This window comes from Mytilus galloprovincialis, chromosome 7 (assembly GCF_965363235.1).
Source record: "Mytilus galloprovincialis chromosome 7, xbMytGall1.hap1.1, whole genome shotgun sequence".
In the NCBI taxonomy this organism is placed as follows: Eukaryota; Metazoa; Mollusca; class Bivalvia; order Mytilida; family Mytilidae; genus Mytilus; species Mytilus galloprovincialis.
Window position 1 is genome coordinate 32,131,599 of NC_134844.1, and position 16,282 is coordinate 32,147,880.

At 31.9% G+C, this 16,282-nt stretch overlaps 1 protein-coding gene across 1 annotated transcript; it reads left to right on the forward strand.

The window, feature by feature from the left end:
* Positions 1 to 4,837: 4,837 nt before the first annotated feature.
* On the forward strand, positions 4,838 to 15,649 carry LOC143081634 (fatty acid-binding protein 1-like). The gene is made up of 4 exons (XM_076257406.1): positions 4,838 to 5,008; positions 8,083 to 8,258; positions 8,810 to 8,926; positions 15,404 to 15,649. The coding sequence occupies exons 1-4, from the start codon at positions 4,933 to 4,935 to the stop codon at positions 15,458 to 15,460; spliced, it is 426 nt and encodes a 141-aa protein (XP_076113521.1). The 5' UTR covers positions 4,838 to 4,932; the 3' UTR covers positions 15,461 to 15,649.
* Positions 15,650 to 16,282: the final 633 nt, after the last annotated feature.

A 16,282-nucleotide genomic window follows, 5' to 3' on the forward strand; every position in this document is an offset into this window, starting at 1 on the left:
TCAAAATTAGTTATTTTGACTTCATTTTTAATGAACTTAGATACAAAGGTGCATCTTATAGTGACTGGAACCCGGTTTTTTCTTTTCGAGAAAAAAAAAAACTAAACAAAAAAAATCAATTCTCTTGTTTTATATCACACAATCAGATGTTAATATATATGGATTGAAAAACTAACCATAGATTGTAAGATAACTTTTATACAGACCTTTACCTGACTGACAACTAGTTACATGTAATCCACTATCCGACTCTGTTACATCTACAAATTCCACAATCAAACAAGAGCTGCAAAAGCGTATTAATAAATACGCCCTTCGACAAATGCAAATTAGATTGGAAGGCTCGAGAACGCTGACAATGTTAACAACAATATTTATCCATATACTCAATATAACACTTACTAATTTAAAAATTGATCAATTAAAACAAAGTCTTATTCAATTCATTATACATCATTTATTTATGCAATAGATAGCCGGGAAATAAAATGCCACATGCAGCGTGATCAATGTCAGTGATAAACTAACAGAAAAGAAAAAACCTCTTCAGATGGGCAATACTAACAACAACTCTAAAAACAATTAAGAAAGAGAAACACAAACAGCGAAGTCAAAACACATTAAGATTGGCAATACCTACAACTGTAACAATACTAGCCTGCTAGTCAGTGTAAAGCATCAATCTGAAACCGATCGACCGAACATCAAAAACGCTGTAGCTAGAATAATAGATAAAATAGAGGTTTTAGTTTTAAATATATTTATGCATATAATGGATCGGAAAACAAGTTATTATTTTAATCCCATTCCATTTTGCGGGTGTAAGTGCTGCCTTAAAGCGAAATATAGCCTTTTTTTCGAAATCTACAAAGGTGTCTTTTACGTGCAAGGGATGTAGCTCTCTCTTAACAGGTATCAGCCATTTATCGGCCCCTTCCGACGGATTATCATCGTTTCTCAAGACCGTACTCGCCAATGTGTTACAGAAAGTCGCCAGTTCAGCCGCTGAAAATTTCTCCCCGGCACGGGGATCAAACTAGCAATCTTTGTGTTAGCAGTCCGATGTGATTACCAGTACAATACGGCTCTCGATTGAGACATTTTGTAATTCGGGGGTAACTATCAAAGTGATAACAGTAATTGTCAATCAAATACCCATAATTGTTTTGTGAACTGAACTTTTTAACATAACACATATATAGCATGATACATATGACTAAGGGCAACTATGTCGACAAGTAAAACGCTTTAGATAATTGTAACCTTTGCCATTTGTGTTTGTTGCTGTGGATCTAATGACTGTTGATCATGGGTGGTTATCCCGTATATTTTTTTTTCTATGTGTATAAATAAAAAAAACACTATTGAAATGATATTCGATGTCAGTAGAATATGAGTAGAAAAAAGAGGGACGAAAGATGCCAGAGGGATAGTCAAACTCATAAATCGAAAATAAACTGACAACGCCATGGCTAACAATGAAAAAAGACAAACAGACAAACAATAGTACACATGACACAACATAGAAAAGTAAAGAATAAGCAACACGAACCCCACAAAAACATGGGGTGATCTCAGGTGCTCCGGAAATGTAAGCAGATCCTGCTCCACATGATGCAACCGTTGTGTTGCTTTTGTGATAACAAATCCGATAAATATTCTAATTCGGTGGGTCACATTCATGAAAGAGAAGGGTATTGTAGTTACGACGTAAGGAACATATCCGATATAATTTTTGAAACGGTTATTCCATAATGATCAACCAACTCGTGATGGCGTCCGTAAAATTTACGAAGGGATGATTTCAACTTCACCATTTGGAACTCTTGGTTTAATAGCTTCCTTGTGAGCAGCAACCCTCTATCAAGAAAATCATGATAGGAAATGCAAGCATGGGAATATCGTATCAATTGGGAGATATATATCCCATATGCAAGTGTTGCTGGAATGTTGCTACTTAGAAATGGAAAGTTCACAATTGGAAAGGTGAAATCATCTCTTTTGTTGTTTTTTTTTTCAACCGACCCTCATTGTCAATTTCTAGATGTAAGTCAAGATATGAAGCCGACTTAACTGTATCTGTAGTATCCTTTATCTCTAGTTCGATGGAATAGATGCGTTCAACATAGTCACCAAATTTTGAATTATTTAGTGAATGAGCATCATATATATAGCGAAAGTAGAGTTAAAGTATATTGCTAACTTCTTGTCCTTCTTCATAAGAAGTTCCTGTATGAAGTCAGCCTCATAAAAATAAAGAAACAAATCGGCAAAAAGAGAGACACAATTTGTACCCATTGGAATGCCGACAGTCTGTTGAAATTAAATTTTTATGTAATGTTTTGACATAAATCATCAATCGACAAGGACATATTAAAAGATATCAAAAACTGAATTTTATGAATGAATCTTTTTTAACGATGAGCTGTGACTAATCTTACAACCATGCTTACAACAAATATTTGCATCACCTAAACGAGTATATTAAACATGAACAGACACCTCACAGACAAACAATTTAATCTCAACGGTTAACCTTTGAATTCGTTCGTATATTAGTCATGTTAGTTTGATCAGATATTTCTTGACCTCGCTTGTCCTTGTAAATTAGAAATAGCTGGATCAAAACAACACAACGAAAAAACTATGTTTGAGTTGAAAAACTGTTTTCATGATGTTGCTGTTGTATAATTACTGACCAAGTAACGGATACGTTGTATATTTTTCTCAACGATGGTACTTGTTAAAACATCGATGATCATATTGTAATTTGTTAAAATGTACTTGATTTTAGATATTAAGAAAATGCAATGAATCGATAAAAGAAAAAAAAAAAACATAAATTCCCTTTTTATATTATTCAATCTCTTTGTGTTAGCAGTCCGATGTGATTACCAGTACAATACGGCTCTCGATTGAGACATTTTGTAATTCGGGGGTAACTATCAAAGTGATAACAGTAATTGTCAATCAAATACCAATAATTGTTTTGTGAACTGAACTTTTTAACATAACACATATATAGCATGATACATATGACTAAGGGCAACTATGTCTACAAGTAAAACGCTTTAGATAATTGTAACCTTTGCCATTTGTGTTTGTTGCTGTGGATCTAATGACTGTTGATCATGGGTGGTTACCCCATATATTTTTTTTCTATGTGTATAAATAAAAAAACACTATTGAAATGATATTCGATGTCAGTAGAATATGAGTAGAAAAAAGAGGGACGAAAGATGCCAGAGGGACAGTCAAACTCATAAATCGAAAATAAACTGACAACGCCATGGCTAACAATGAAAAAAGAAAAACTTGACCTCGCTTGTCCTTGTAAATGAGAAATAGCTGGGTCAAAACAAGACAACGAAAAAACTACGTTTGAGTTGAAAAACTGTTTTCATGATGTTGATGTTGTATAATTACCGACCAAGTAACGGATACGTTGTATATTTTTCTCAACGATCGTACTTGTTGAAACATCGATGATCATATTGTAATTTGTAAAAATGTACTTTATTTTAGATATTAAGAAAATGCAATGAATCGAAAAAAGAAAACAAATATTAATTCCCTTTTTATATTATTCAATCTCTTTGTTTTAAAAATATTTTGAATAATGCAAATATTAAATGGATGCAGTTTTTATGGGCTATGAATGTTACGTTCTTATTAGAAAAGAAATGTGCAAATGCGATTTATTTTGTGACGAGTTATATCTTAACAAATATCACTTTTTTAAATGCCGAATATTATTTATATCTTGTTTACATCATTGTACATAGTAAATAAGTAGTATATGGTGCGCTTTGTTACAAGTATATGTAACAAACTTAACATTTTCAAAAGAAGTGAACTGTTCAAATATGCCAAAACATATTGCTTGCAAGTATCATTAGGACTTTGAATTGGGTATATTCTCAGACAAAATATATAATAGATGCTTTCAGTTATTGACCTCAAATTAAAGAACTATTGAGTCGGACCTTCGCATATATATTTCAGCAACCTTTTTGACCTCACTGATGTTATAGGGACTGCCTTCCATTCTGAAGCACCCGTTCTATTGCTTATTTATAGACCTTGAAGCATACATTTATTATTTTATAGATAGACGAGCATGCGTACATAGTCAGATATCTTTCTATTTCGAATGAAAATATTTTCACCATTTTATGAATGGATTTTTTTTTTGTAGAGATGACCTGGCATGCCACGCCGATCTGAATTCTTCTATCAACTCTATAATGATAACAAGGACAAACAAGCACTCCTTACACAAACCATTTAATATAGAACGTTAGCATATTAGCTTGGCTAGACATGTCCTGTGCTAGCTCGCCATTCCATGCTTGATATGATTTGTGACAAAACTACGCAAGGAATACTTAGTCTTGTTATCCAAATTATAGTTGATATTAAAATCTTGGGTAGATTTTATGTTTCATTTACGCTGTATCTCTATAAAAGCTTTTTAATTTCAATATAGTATCATTTTTCTCTCTCTCAAAAACGACGTTGTCCTGATAACAGTATTGTTACATGTGTGATATGCTTTGAAAATAAACTGACAAAATAACAAAGTAAAAAAACATCAGAAGAAAAGTCCTAACATGACAAAACAAATGTATCCATAACGTTCTTGAAAAATATCATGCTTGAAATGAATTTACTTTTTTTTTGTCAATTCCGGTACTTAATGCAAAAGGAAAATATTATAAAGGATTATATACAATTGAATAAAAATTATAAAAGATTATGACCTCACAAGATTTGAAAAACAGAATTGACCTTTGTGCATGTACACATTAAAATCACATAGGAGATTATAAGTACGATTAGTGATGTCGTAATTACATTTAAACCACACATAGTGCAACAATTTGAACGGTCAGCATTGATATTATTTTATACAGAAGTTCAACTAACAAAATGGCTCAATTCATAGGAAAATGGCAGGCCGGCAAAGGTTCAATGTCAAATTTTGAAGCATTTGGCAAAGCAATGGGTAAGTTCTTTATCAAAATTCAACGGATATAATGTCTAGATGTTTTATTTGTAAATAAATTTTTCAACATGTTCGTCACATTTACTTTATCACCAGAATGTCACAGAATAAGATGTCATTCTATATCGTTTGAATAACAATTTGTATATTGCAAGACACCTTTTAGAATTTTGTTAGAAATTGTTTACGACATAAATGCTGTATATGTATATGCAAACTGTATAAATTGTGTATATGTTTCATCCTATGAGATATATATACGTACGGAATAAAGTATTATTATACAGAACTTAACATAATTGAAACTGATTAATCACTTACTCTACCGACTACAAATCCCCCCAATTAAACAAAGGTTTATGCATTTTTGTTCAGGGGCCAGCTGAAGGACGGCTCCGGGTGCGGGAGTTTCTCGCTACATTGAAGACCAATTGGTGGCTTCGGCTGATGTCTGCTCTATGGTCGGGTTGTTGTCGCTTTGACACATTCCCCATTTCCTTTCTCCATTTTATTATTATTGGAAAGCTCCAGCTTTAACTTAATAAGATTGTTGTCCTTTTCAACCATTTCCTCAATTTTACATTTCCTTACTTTAAAATAGCGTGACCAATAAACGAGATACACACACAGCAAAGACACTTAACGTGACCAATAAACGAGATACACAGCAAAGACACTTAACGTGACCAATAAACGAGATACACACACAACAAAGACACTTAACGTGACCAATAAACGAGATACACACACAGCAAAGACACTTAAGATTGGCAATACTAATAACAACCACCAAATATACAAATAAACGAGATACACACACAGCAAAGACACTTAACGTGACCAATAAACGAGATACACACACAGCAAAGACACTTAAGATTGGCAATACTAATAACAACCACCAAATACACAAATAAACGAGATACACACACAGCAACGACACTTAAGATTGGCAATACTAATAACAACCACCAAATATACCAATAAAAGAGATACACACACAGCAAAGACACTTAAGATTGGCAATACTAATAACAACCACCAAATATACAAATAAACGAGATACACACACAGCAAAGACACTTAAGATTGGCAAACATCAATCTGAAACCGATCGACCGAGCATCAAAAACGCTGTAGCTATAAAAATAGATTAAATACAGTTAACCGTGTCTGAGGAGTAAAAGAATAGTAAGTTTGATGAACAAAGGTAATTTATGGATTTTAATAAAATTTAGAATGAAAATGTGTCTAAGAGACAACAATTCTACAAAAGAGCAGACAACAGCCGAACGCTACCAATTGGTCTTCAATGCAGCAAGACATTCCGGAGGCGTGCTACAGCAGACCCTTAAAAAAAACGTATACTAGTTCAGTAATAATGGACGTGAAAATAAACTCTGAAAGAAACTAAAATTAAAAATCACACAAGACTAACGAAGACCAGAGGCTCCTTAATTTGGACAGGCGGTGTTAAACATGTTTTTTTGAGATATCAACCCTTCCCTAAACCTCTAGTCATTGTAGAAAAAACAAACAGACAGCAATACGCACAGTAAAACTCGGTTCAAAAGAAGTCCGAATCCGATGTTAGAATAGGTAACAAAAGAAACAAAATGACAATGATACATTAATAAAGAAAGGACTACTGACAGTTACTGACCATCTCAAGACCTCAATTAAACTGATTGAAAGATTATGTCTTCACCATATGAATATCAAGTACAATCCTTCCCGTTAAGGGTTTAGTATTATACCATCATAAAATGTTTGAAAAGAACACAACCCGTATCATGACAACAACTGGTTTTAGAATAAATGTGTTTATTTCCGATGCAAAGACCCCAAAAAGTCAATCAATATTAAAGCCAAAATATGTAATCTTTAATGACATGACAACATTATCGTAACTATATCCCTTCTAAAAAAATTTTGTAAAGGTTTTGTTTGTTTTTTTAGGAGAATGCCAGCGGCATTTTTGTGCTTTGTAAAGAATATTACCATAAAAAATTTGATGTGAAATACCTCAACGTATAAGATGTCTGAATGGTGAAATACATTCACGAATGATGTCCTTGTACCGATGAAAAAAGTTAGAAATGTGTTGACTAGTTTAAGATATCGGAAACCCTTGTGTAGTAATTTATTCAGTAATACACAAACTTTTAACTTTAAAATCTAATACGTTGTTACATACACGAGCGAATCTTACAAGTTGAGATAAATACACACCATAAGATGGTGACAAGGGAACGTCACCATCTAAGTATGGATAATTAACGATAGGAAATGAAAAATCAGCTCTTTTATCATACATATTTTGGTATTGAGTTTCCCGTTAATGATATAGATATCAAGATCGAAGAACGGACAGTGTTCTTTATTAGCAATAGCTTTATTTAAAGTTAGTTCAACAGAAGAAATTTCTTTAGTATGCATACTGAAGTCGTCATTATTGACAGCCAATATATTTATCCAAATATCTAAAAGTATTGTTAAATTTTTGTATCAGATGTTGTTTCGATAGGTCTTTTAGTCATAAAGTGTAACTCATAACAATATAGAAACAGGTCCGCAATTAGTAGTGCACCGTTAATCCCCCATTGGAATTCCGATATTTGACGATGTGCGGAATCACCAAAGCGAACAAAAAATTCCAGGACAGTTATAGTAAAGTTTTGAAATGTATAAATCATAAGGAGACACTTTTGTAACCCGGGCGTAACTATCAAAGTATTAAAAGTATGGAAAGTTAAATCTTGTATACAGACAGATGAAGATGTGATATAAGTGCCAATGAGACAACCAATTCATAAAAGTAAACCATTATAGGTCATAGTACGGTCTTCAACACGGAGACTTGGCTCACACCGAATAGCAAGATGTAAAGGGTCCAAACAACTGCTAGTGTAAAACATTCAAAAGGGAAAACCAACGGTCATATGTATGTATAATTCGAGAAATGAGAAACACTTATGAACTACATTAACAAACGACAACTACTGAACATGAGATTCCTGACTTACAACAGGTGCAAACAACTGCAGTATCTGTTTTTGTTTATAAAAATTTAGGCCTTCCTGCTGAAATACTTGAAAAGTTTGGAGACGCCACCTGGACTGCTACATTTACTAAAGATGGAGACACTTGGTCAGTTGAATACGGTTCAGATGTTTCACCTAAAAGGACGTATAGTTACCAAGAGGGGAAGGAACTAGTTACAACAAATATGTTTGGAAAAGGTCTTAAGGTACAAATATATACAAGTTAGTGTGTACTTTATAAGAAAAAATCAAAATGCATACAAACAAAGTTTATATAACAGGCATATTTGAAGGCAATGTTTACATATATGTTCCAATAAGTTAAAAGTTATATAGATCTCAGTATTTTGAAGTTTATATAACAGGCATATTTGAAGGCAATGTTTACATATATGTTCCAATAAGTTAAAAGTTATATAGATCTCAGTATTTTGAAACAATTTGAAAAAAAAATATATTGCGAAGAACATTCTAAACAAAACTTTATAAAAAGGTTGTAACAAATCCATTCAGCTTGGGAAATAACTAGTAATAATAGTCACAATTAGTTTCAATTAATTTGAATGGCATGCTCAATAAAATTTATCTTATTTTTAATCATACCAAAGCTTATTTTTTACATTCTTATCAATCAACTGTAGACAATTCATATTATATTAAGATCTGGTAATTCAAAGAGCGAATATTTTCAAGAAATATTTAGCGCGTTTGCTTGAATTTTTACATTCTGTAACCAAAACATTATTTTATATTTTAGTTAACAGCTACATTTGAATCAGATACTAAAATGACAGTTATGGAACAAACTGAAGGCGAAAATGGTTGGAAAAGCCTGAAAGCAATCCGAGAAATAAAGGGTGACAAGATGATAGCTGTAAGTACACGTATGTCAAGCCGTTACATTTCAGAGGTTTTAGCTGGTGGCTGTTTTTCATTAATTGTACTTCCATAAATGAGGTTATTTTCAGAGATTTGTTTGAATTATTTCATATTTTGTCATGTTAGGGCATTATTTAGCTGGCTTTACAATATGTCTATTGCTCATCGTTCAATGCTGTGTGGGGACAGAAACATATGTCTCTGATTGTGATATAGTCGCTTAAGCCTGCATCATTTGCTGGATATTTGTCTCATAGGCACATGTCCTTATTTTGTCAAAGTATAAACAGTTTGACAATTTATTTTAAAGATTTAACATATTATTACAAGTACTTAAAGCAATTTGAATGTTAATCTCTTGTAAATGTTTTCCTTTCTTGTTTCATAGTCATTGATAGTAAATACTGCCTATTTATTGTATATATATATATATATATATATATATATATACACACATAGATTGAAAGGAGGGCCTAGATAAAATGTAAGTGTACTTGTATTGTTTAAATCTGTATTCTCATTGTTTGACCTCATGATGTAATGAATCCAACAAATAAACTATAAATCAAAATCACTAAAGAAATTATGTTTTATTTGGCTGTAAATTTGTCATGGCATTTATTGCAAGAAAGAAACACAATCAACTTGTCAATCAAAACTTGATGACGATTGAATTACTGAAGGGCGATCCAGCAGTAACAAAGTTATATCAGGAGCCACTGGGTAGTCCATAGCAGCTTAAAGTAAATTCCGCCTGTCCATTCACAATACATAAAAACTCCAAACTCAGTCTGTTATATATGCCATGACGCTGGTTCTATAATCATTCTTCCAAAACTGAAACGATGAATGAAAAGCAGCAGAAAATATTCATAATGGGAAAAAAGGAGGGCGGGTAAATTCTATAGCTTTGGTCAAGCTCCGTGTAAGGTTTGAATCAAATGACCAAACCACACGAGGTAAATTGCACGGACTAACATTTCGCGGGCTAAACTAATTAGCATATTAAAGTGACCAGTATAAAATGAATCGAACACACCGTCAATTTAAATCATTAATAGGCATACCAAGTTATATAATTACAATAACTGAATTTAATTATTATTGAATTAAATTCTATTATTGTATATATATATATATATATATATATATATATATATATATATATATATATATATATACACACATAGATTGAAAGGGGGCCTAGATAAAATGTAAGTGTACTTGTATTGTTTAAATCTGTATTCTCATTGTTTGACCTCATGATGTAATGAATCCAACAAATAAACTATAAATCAAAATCAATAAAGAAATTATGTTTTATTTGGCTGTAAATTTGTCATGGCATTTATTGCAAGAAAGAAACACAATCAACTTGTCAATCAAAACTTGATGACGATTGAATTACTGAAGGGCGATCCAGCAGTAACAAAGTTATATCAGGAGCCACTGGGTAGTCCATAGCAGCTTAAAGTAAATTCCGCCAAAATTACAAGTTGAGTAACTAGTTGCACAACTTGTAATCCGCCATAAAATTTACCGCATGACAAATTTAACAGCAAGAATCAACATCAATATCAACTTCAACATCATTATCAACTTCGATGTCATTATCAACTTCAACATAATCAATTTCAACATCAACATCATTATCAACATCATTATCAACTTCAACATTATTATCAACTTAAATATTACCAACTTCAACATTATTATCAACTTCAATATTATCAACTTCTATATTATCAACTTCAATATTATTATCAACTTCAATATTATCAACTACAACATTATTATCAACTTCAATATTATCAACTTCAACATTATTATCAACTTCAACATTATTATCAACTTCAACACAAACATCAAAAACTTCAACATCAACTTAAATTCAATACTTTGAACTTCATTAAATTGATATTCATGTGGCAACATCAACATAAACTTCAGCTAAAATGCAATACTGTCAACATCTAAGCTATTTTATTCATTGTAAGGGAAAACCAAACAATGAGGAAATTTAAAAAAAAATAACATTTTCAGAGCTCCTTGAATCTGATTTAGGAATACATCCAACTATCTCTAATCCGAACGATGCACCTATAAGCTTAATATGACAGCTCCTATGACAATAAAAGAGCCAATTACCCAAATATCTTTCAGGTACCCTGAAATTAAGTGTTTCAACTATACAAGGTTTGTTCTTACATAACATTTTTTAAAGTGTATGAAAATGTCCATCATCTTTGTGTCTCATGGCAATGTAGTCCGACATCAACCGGACAGGACAAATTGAACTAGTTTATTATTTTCCAGAATTGTCGTTACTGAATTACCCAGCTGATCTGTTTTCTAAGAAGGAACTTTTATAATAAGTGACCCTGAATAAGCATCAAATTATATCTTGGATCGTTTTACAATAAGATTTTCATTAAAACTTGAATTTGCAATTTCTCCAAAACTAAGAAACCCGAAATTCTAACTGAAAATGAAGCTTTGAATAAACATGTTTCATATACTGAATAAGAAACTAAATTCAGTGCATCTAAAAGTCTAGTTAATATACCAATAGTAATAGGCTTACGACAGACGTGTCGCTTATGTCACTGAGCATCTTTTGAACAATAAAAGAATGAGTGTTGTCCAATAAACCATTGATCTTATGATTAAACCTAATGCCTAAAAGGTACGCATTCCCAGTGGAAAAAGAATATTCATCCTTAAACATGTCAGCTAATATTAACTAAATGTGAAACGGGGCTTGGCCATACGTCATACAGGTTTAGTTTATGTTTAAAGTTTTAAAATTATTTTGGACATTTGATACGTAAGCCAAGTATTTGAATAACTCTTGCACTACCGATAAAGAGATTTAAAACAGAACTCGACAACCACTTGTCACCCAAAATATAAGAAATGCCATTATAATTTCTAAAATTATTTTCCAAACACGTAGATTAGAAATAGGTCGATAATAAAAAGGCCCCGCAATACTACCATTTTCAATTCACTCATGATTTTTCCAAGCTAAATTTGGATCTTGTAAAACAGACTTTAATGTTTTGCTTGTATGATGTGCTCGAAAACCATATTTAAAAACATTATATGATAAATTTGCCAATATTTTAACGGGGTAGTCTGTCAACATATTCCCTTAAACCGTAGTAATAACAGGGGTACAACCAAAAATACCAAATATCATACTGTGATTGCAAGCTGTAAACAAAATTATAAAATTTGAAATGATTAAATTGCATCCGTGGAACATTTGCCTGCTGACAGCGAAATCTTTAATTATTTATCGAAAAACGAGTATTTGGGTTAAAATTTCCATGTGTATTCAAAAACCTGTTTGACTGCGTTGTAGCTCTAGCACTGGACTGATACCTTGGTGCAAAATTGTTTGCATCAGGTGCCCTAAGGTAGTTTTGATACCTAGGAGCAGAATAGTCCGAAGTTACAGAACTTCGAGGATTATTCTTGTTATATGAATAATTTGTACAGTACATCGAAGGATGGAACTGGCTACATCTTATACATGAATGGCTGTATACACAATTCATACGAGTACAAACGGCCTTAAAATTATAATCGTAGCAAGGACTAATAACTGTGTGAGAAGTATAAGAAGATGTCTGTGGAACATGATTTATGCATACTGCAATAAACTGAAGCCATAGCTGCCCACCAATGACGTCCCATGCATGCATATGATCACGTGCTTTTCTAAGTCGAAATTGCATGTCATATTTATAAACGTTCTCAAAAGTTACACCCCCTTATAATCGTCATGTTGCTAATCAATTCATTTGCCAATTCCGGGAATCTTTGCAATAAAATTTTCATATAATTTAAAAACCCTTCAGTCCACTCACCTAAGTTAGATAATGATTTTACTTTTGAATATTTGTTTCTGTCAATTAAAATGTCTCCATCTTCATCAAAACCGAGCACTTTTTTCGGTTGATCAATATTTGAAACAAAGTTTTTGTAAAGTAAATGTGCCAAATCAACATATTCTAAATTCCATATTTGGTTTATAATTTTTTGTGGTACAAACACATCAACATCATTACTAGTAGGTATAACTAAAATCTCACCGTTTTGTACAGAATTACGAGCTGTGGGCTGCCCTGGGTGTACACATCCCTGATCAGGAACTTGTTGTTCAGCGGGCTGCTGAGGAACGTTTGAAGTTCCAATGAGTTGTGGTTGTAGAATTGGCTGTAGTGGTACAAACGGCTGTTGTGGTAATAACTGCTGTTGTGGTTATAACTGATGTGGTGGCAATAATTGATGTGGTGGCATTAATGGCTGTTGTGGTGGCATTAATGGCTGTTGTGGTGGCATTAATGGCTATTGTGGTGGCATTAATGGCTGTTGTGGTGGCATTAATGGCTGTTGTGGTGGCATTAATGGCTGTTGTTGTGGTATTAATGGCTGTTGTAGTGGCATTAACGGCTGTTGTGGAATGGCTATATTTTGTCTTATAATTTCAGCTCTCCTTGGGCGAAGCCTTCTGTTTACCGGTAGCTGTACTTGATTTTGCCTACGTACAGCACGGTTTGGCAGCACCCTCTCCCCTTTTCCTCTTGGCATACTGGCTTAAACAAATAATTACAATGTTAGTCAATGCATTAGTAAAATAGTATATCATTTGTCAATGTTACATCCCTTAATTAAACAATTGAATCAATATTGAAATACAAATATTTCAATTTTTACCATTGACTAATTAGTATTAAGATACAATGGCAATAACCAAAGTAGAAAAAACCGTAAATGCTTGATTGTGGCTGTCAATGTCCAGTGGCAGATATTTCAAGTATATTCATAATGATAATATCATATTGATAACGAAAGTCATAAAAGAAATAATTATTGTATCTACCGAATATCAATTGGAGTGGCCTTCGTTAATGAGAAATATTCCTATCCTATAATCGACTATAATACATGAAAACTATGAAACAATTAAATCGAAAAGTATATATATTTAAATAGTCAACTAACATCCTTGATGGCTCGTAAAAGTTTACAAAAAGTAATGATTCATAGATTGTTTTCTTTATGTCCAGTGGCACCTATTTCATGCATATTGAGGACTAAAAAGAATTTATATATACATTTATGTTGAAATTAATATGTGGCATACTCACCGGTTACTTCGCGCTGCAAGATTTGGATTTGGATTAAGAATAAATAACATGGTAAATGTTCATTAGCGTATTAAGACAGTTAAACAATTAGATATAACAACTCGCACAATAAGTATAACCATCTACTCAATTTACAAATATAAATATAAAATAATATCCAAGAAAAGATTGACAATTTACGCAATGATAGAATTTAAATTCAGTTATAACACCTAAGAAAAAGTTCCCGACTATTTAAAGCATTTAACAAAGTTCAAATTATTTAAGAAAGAAAAACAAGATTAACAGTTTAAATTGTTGAGCTATTATTTTTTATAAAATGTTGCTTAATTCTAAAACTAAAAAAGAATACTCATCTTTTCTTCTGTGTTTTAAATTCTATAGCTTTGGTCAAGCTCCGTGTAAGGTTTGAATCCAAATGACCAAACCACATGAGGTAAATTGCACGGACTAACATTTCACGGGCTAAACTAATTAGCATATTAAAGTGACCAGTATAAAATGAATCGAACACACCGTCAATTTAAATCATTAATAGGCATACCAAGTTATATAATTACAATAACTGAATTTAATTATTATTGAATTAAATTCTAGTATTATATAATGTTGATTCATTAACATTTCGCATTCTTGATCTAATTTCATCAGAGTGACAAAAATATTAACGCTGCAGATGTAACAAACATACTGAATCAGCTTCAATTATATGATCAGAATATTAGTATTTAATGGAAACAGAATGGATATATATTTATGTTTTGGCTTTTCAAAGACGTTGGTAAAGTAAAATTCAAGTTGTTGGTATGACATGATGTTTATCAACGTAATAGGCATGAACTAAAACGAGTCTGCTTAACAGACAATTTATTTTCATTTCATGTAGACTAATGCATGTTCTTATCAATCAATACAGTTATAGTTTCAATGACTTCCAATTCAATTATCTGATGAATGAATCACGATTCCCTGTGTTTAAAGTATAAAAAACAGACTAGAATTTGAAGACTTCGGTGTTTTTACGAATTGAAGACATATAGTTAAAGAAAAATTACTGATTCGGTAATTTGACACCCTTGAAAGACTCAACGATTCCAAAATCGTTTGCCAGCAGCTACTTTTATTTTCAAAAACTTCAGTAAAGATAAGTAATATTTTAATCATATTAAAAATCCGTATAGAAAGAATCAAATAAAAAAACACGCATATAATTAAACTCGTACAGATTTGTCTCTAAATAAAAAATGTTCAACAAACCTTGAACCCTTTATAATTATATTCTATGATATAATTACGTTCAACTTATTTTGTAGACAGTTCAGGAACTTGAAAGTGGAGTAACGATGACACAAGAATTCACAAGATGCTGATTTATGAAACATTGTAACAGTTACGGATATACTATAATTTAGACTAATACGTCGATCTAATACGTTGATGTTACAACATTTGAAATAACATTTTCCCGGATGTAATTTCAATTAATCAGTGACCAGAGAATCAGTTGAAAATGAAAGGAATGACATTCAAGAGTCGGTTGCTGAATTACGTATCAGTACGACTTTAAAGCAAACATACGTCTTTTGAATGGTAGTGATTTATATGTTGTAATACCCTAGACATTGGTTACATTGCATTAAATTTTAATAAAATACACAAAAAACTGTGTTACTGTTTAGTCCTCCCATTCAGTGATAGGGATTTCAGTTTCCCAATTTTAACAGTATAAACTCTATTCGAAGAATTTTTTTTTTATAATCGTTTGTAACGAAAAAAAAAAAAACAAAACAGAAAAAAGCTTAATATCGTTTTCCTTATCAGCCGAAAATCTCCCAAATAATTTCAAAATAAAATAGAATTAATGTATTAGTCATCATTATCACCATAATTAATGTATTAGTCATCATTATCACCATAATTAATGTATTAGTCATCATTATCACCATAATTAATGTATTAGTCATCATTATCACCACAATTAATGTATTAGTCATCATTATCACCATAATTTACGTGTCTATGTCGTGACGAGCTATTTTTGTTAGAAGTAAAACTTCCACTATTTCCCCCTATTAGTTTTTTTTTAAATTGCATTTTTCAAAAATGTGCAAAATTTATCTTTGTTGCAAATAAAGACATACTTGGCATGAGTAAAGTTTTATCCTGTGCAGTACTACAGACAACATTTCACA

Bases quoted from the DNA above. Each gene is read 5' to 3' on its own strand.
- LOC143081634 (XM_076257406.1), top strand. From the start codon at position 4,933: ATGGCTCAATTCATAGGAAAATGGCAGGCCGGCAAAGGTTCAATGTCA. The intron at 8,259-8,809 runs GTACAAATATAT...TTTATATTTTAG, and splicing joins TGTTTGGAAAAGGTCTTAAG to TTAACAGCTACATTTGAATC. The intron at 8,927-15,403 runs GTAAGTACACGT...CTTATTTTGTAG, and splicing joins AGGGTGACAAGATGATAGCT to ACAGTTCAGGAACTTGAAAG.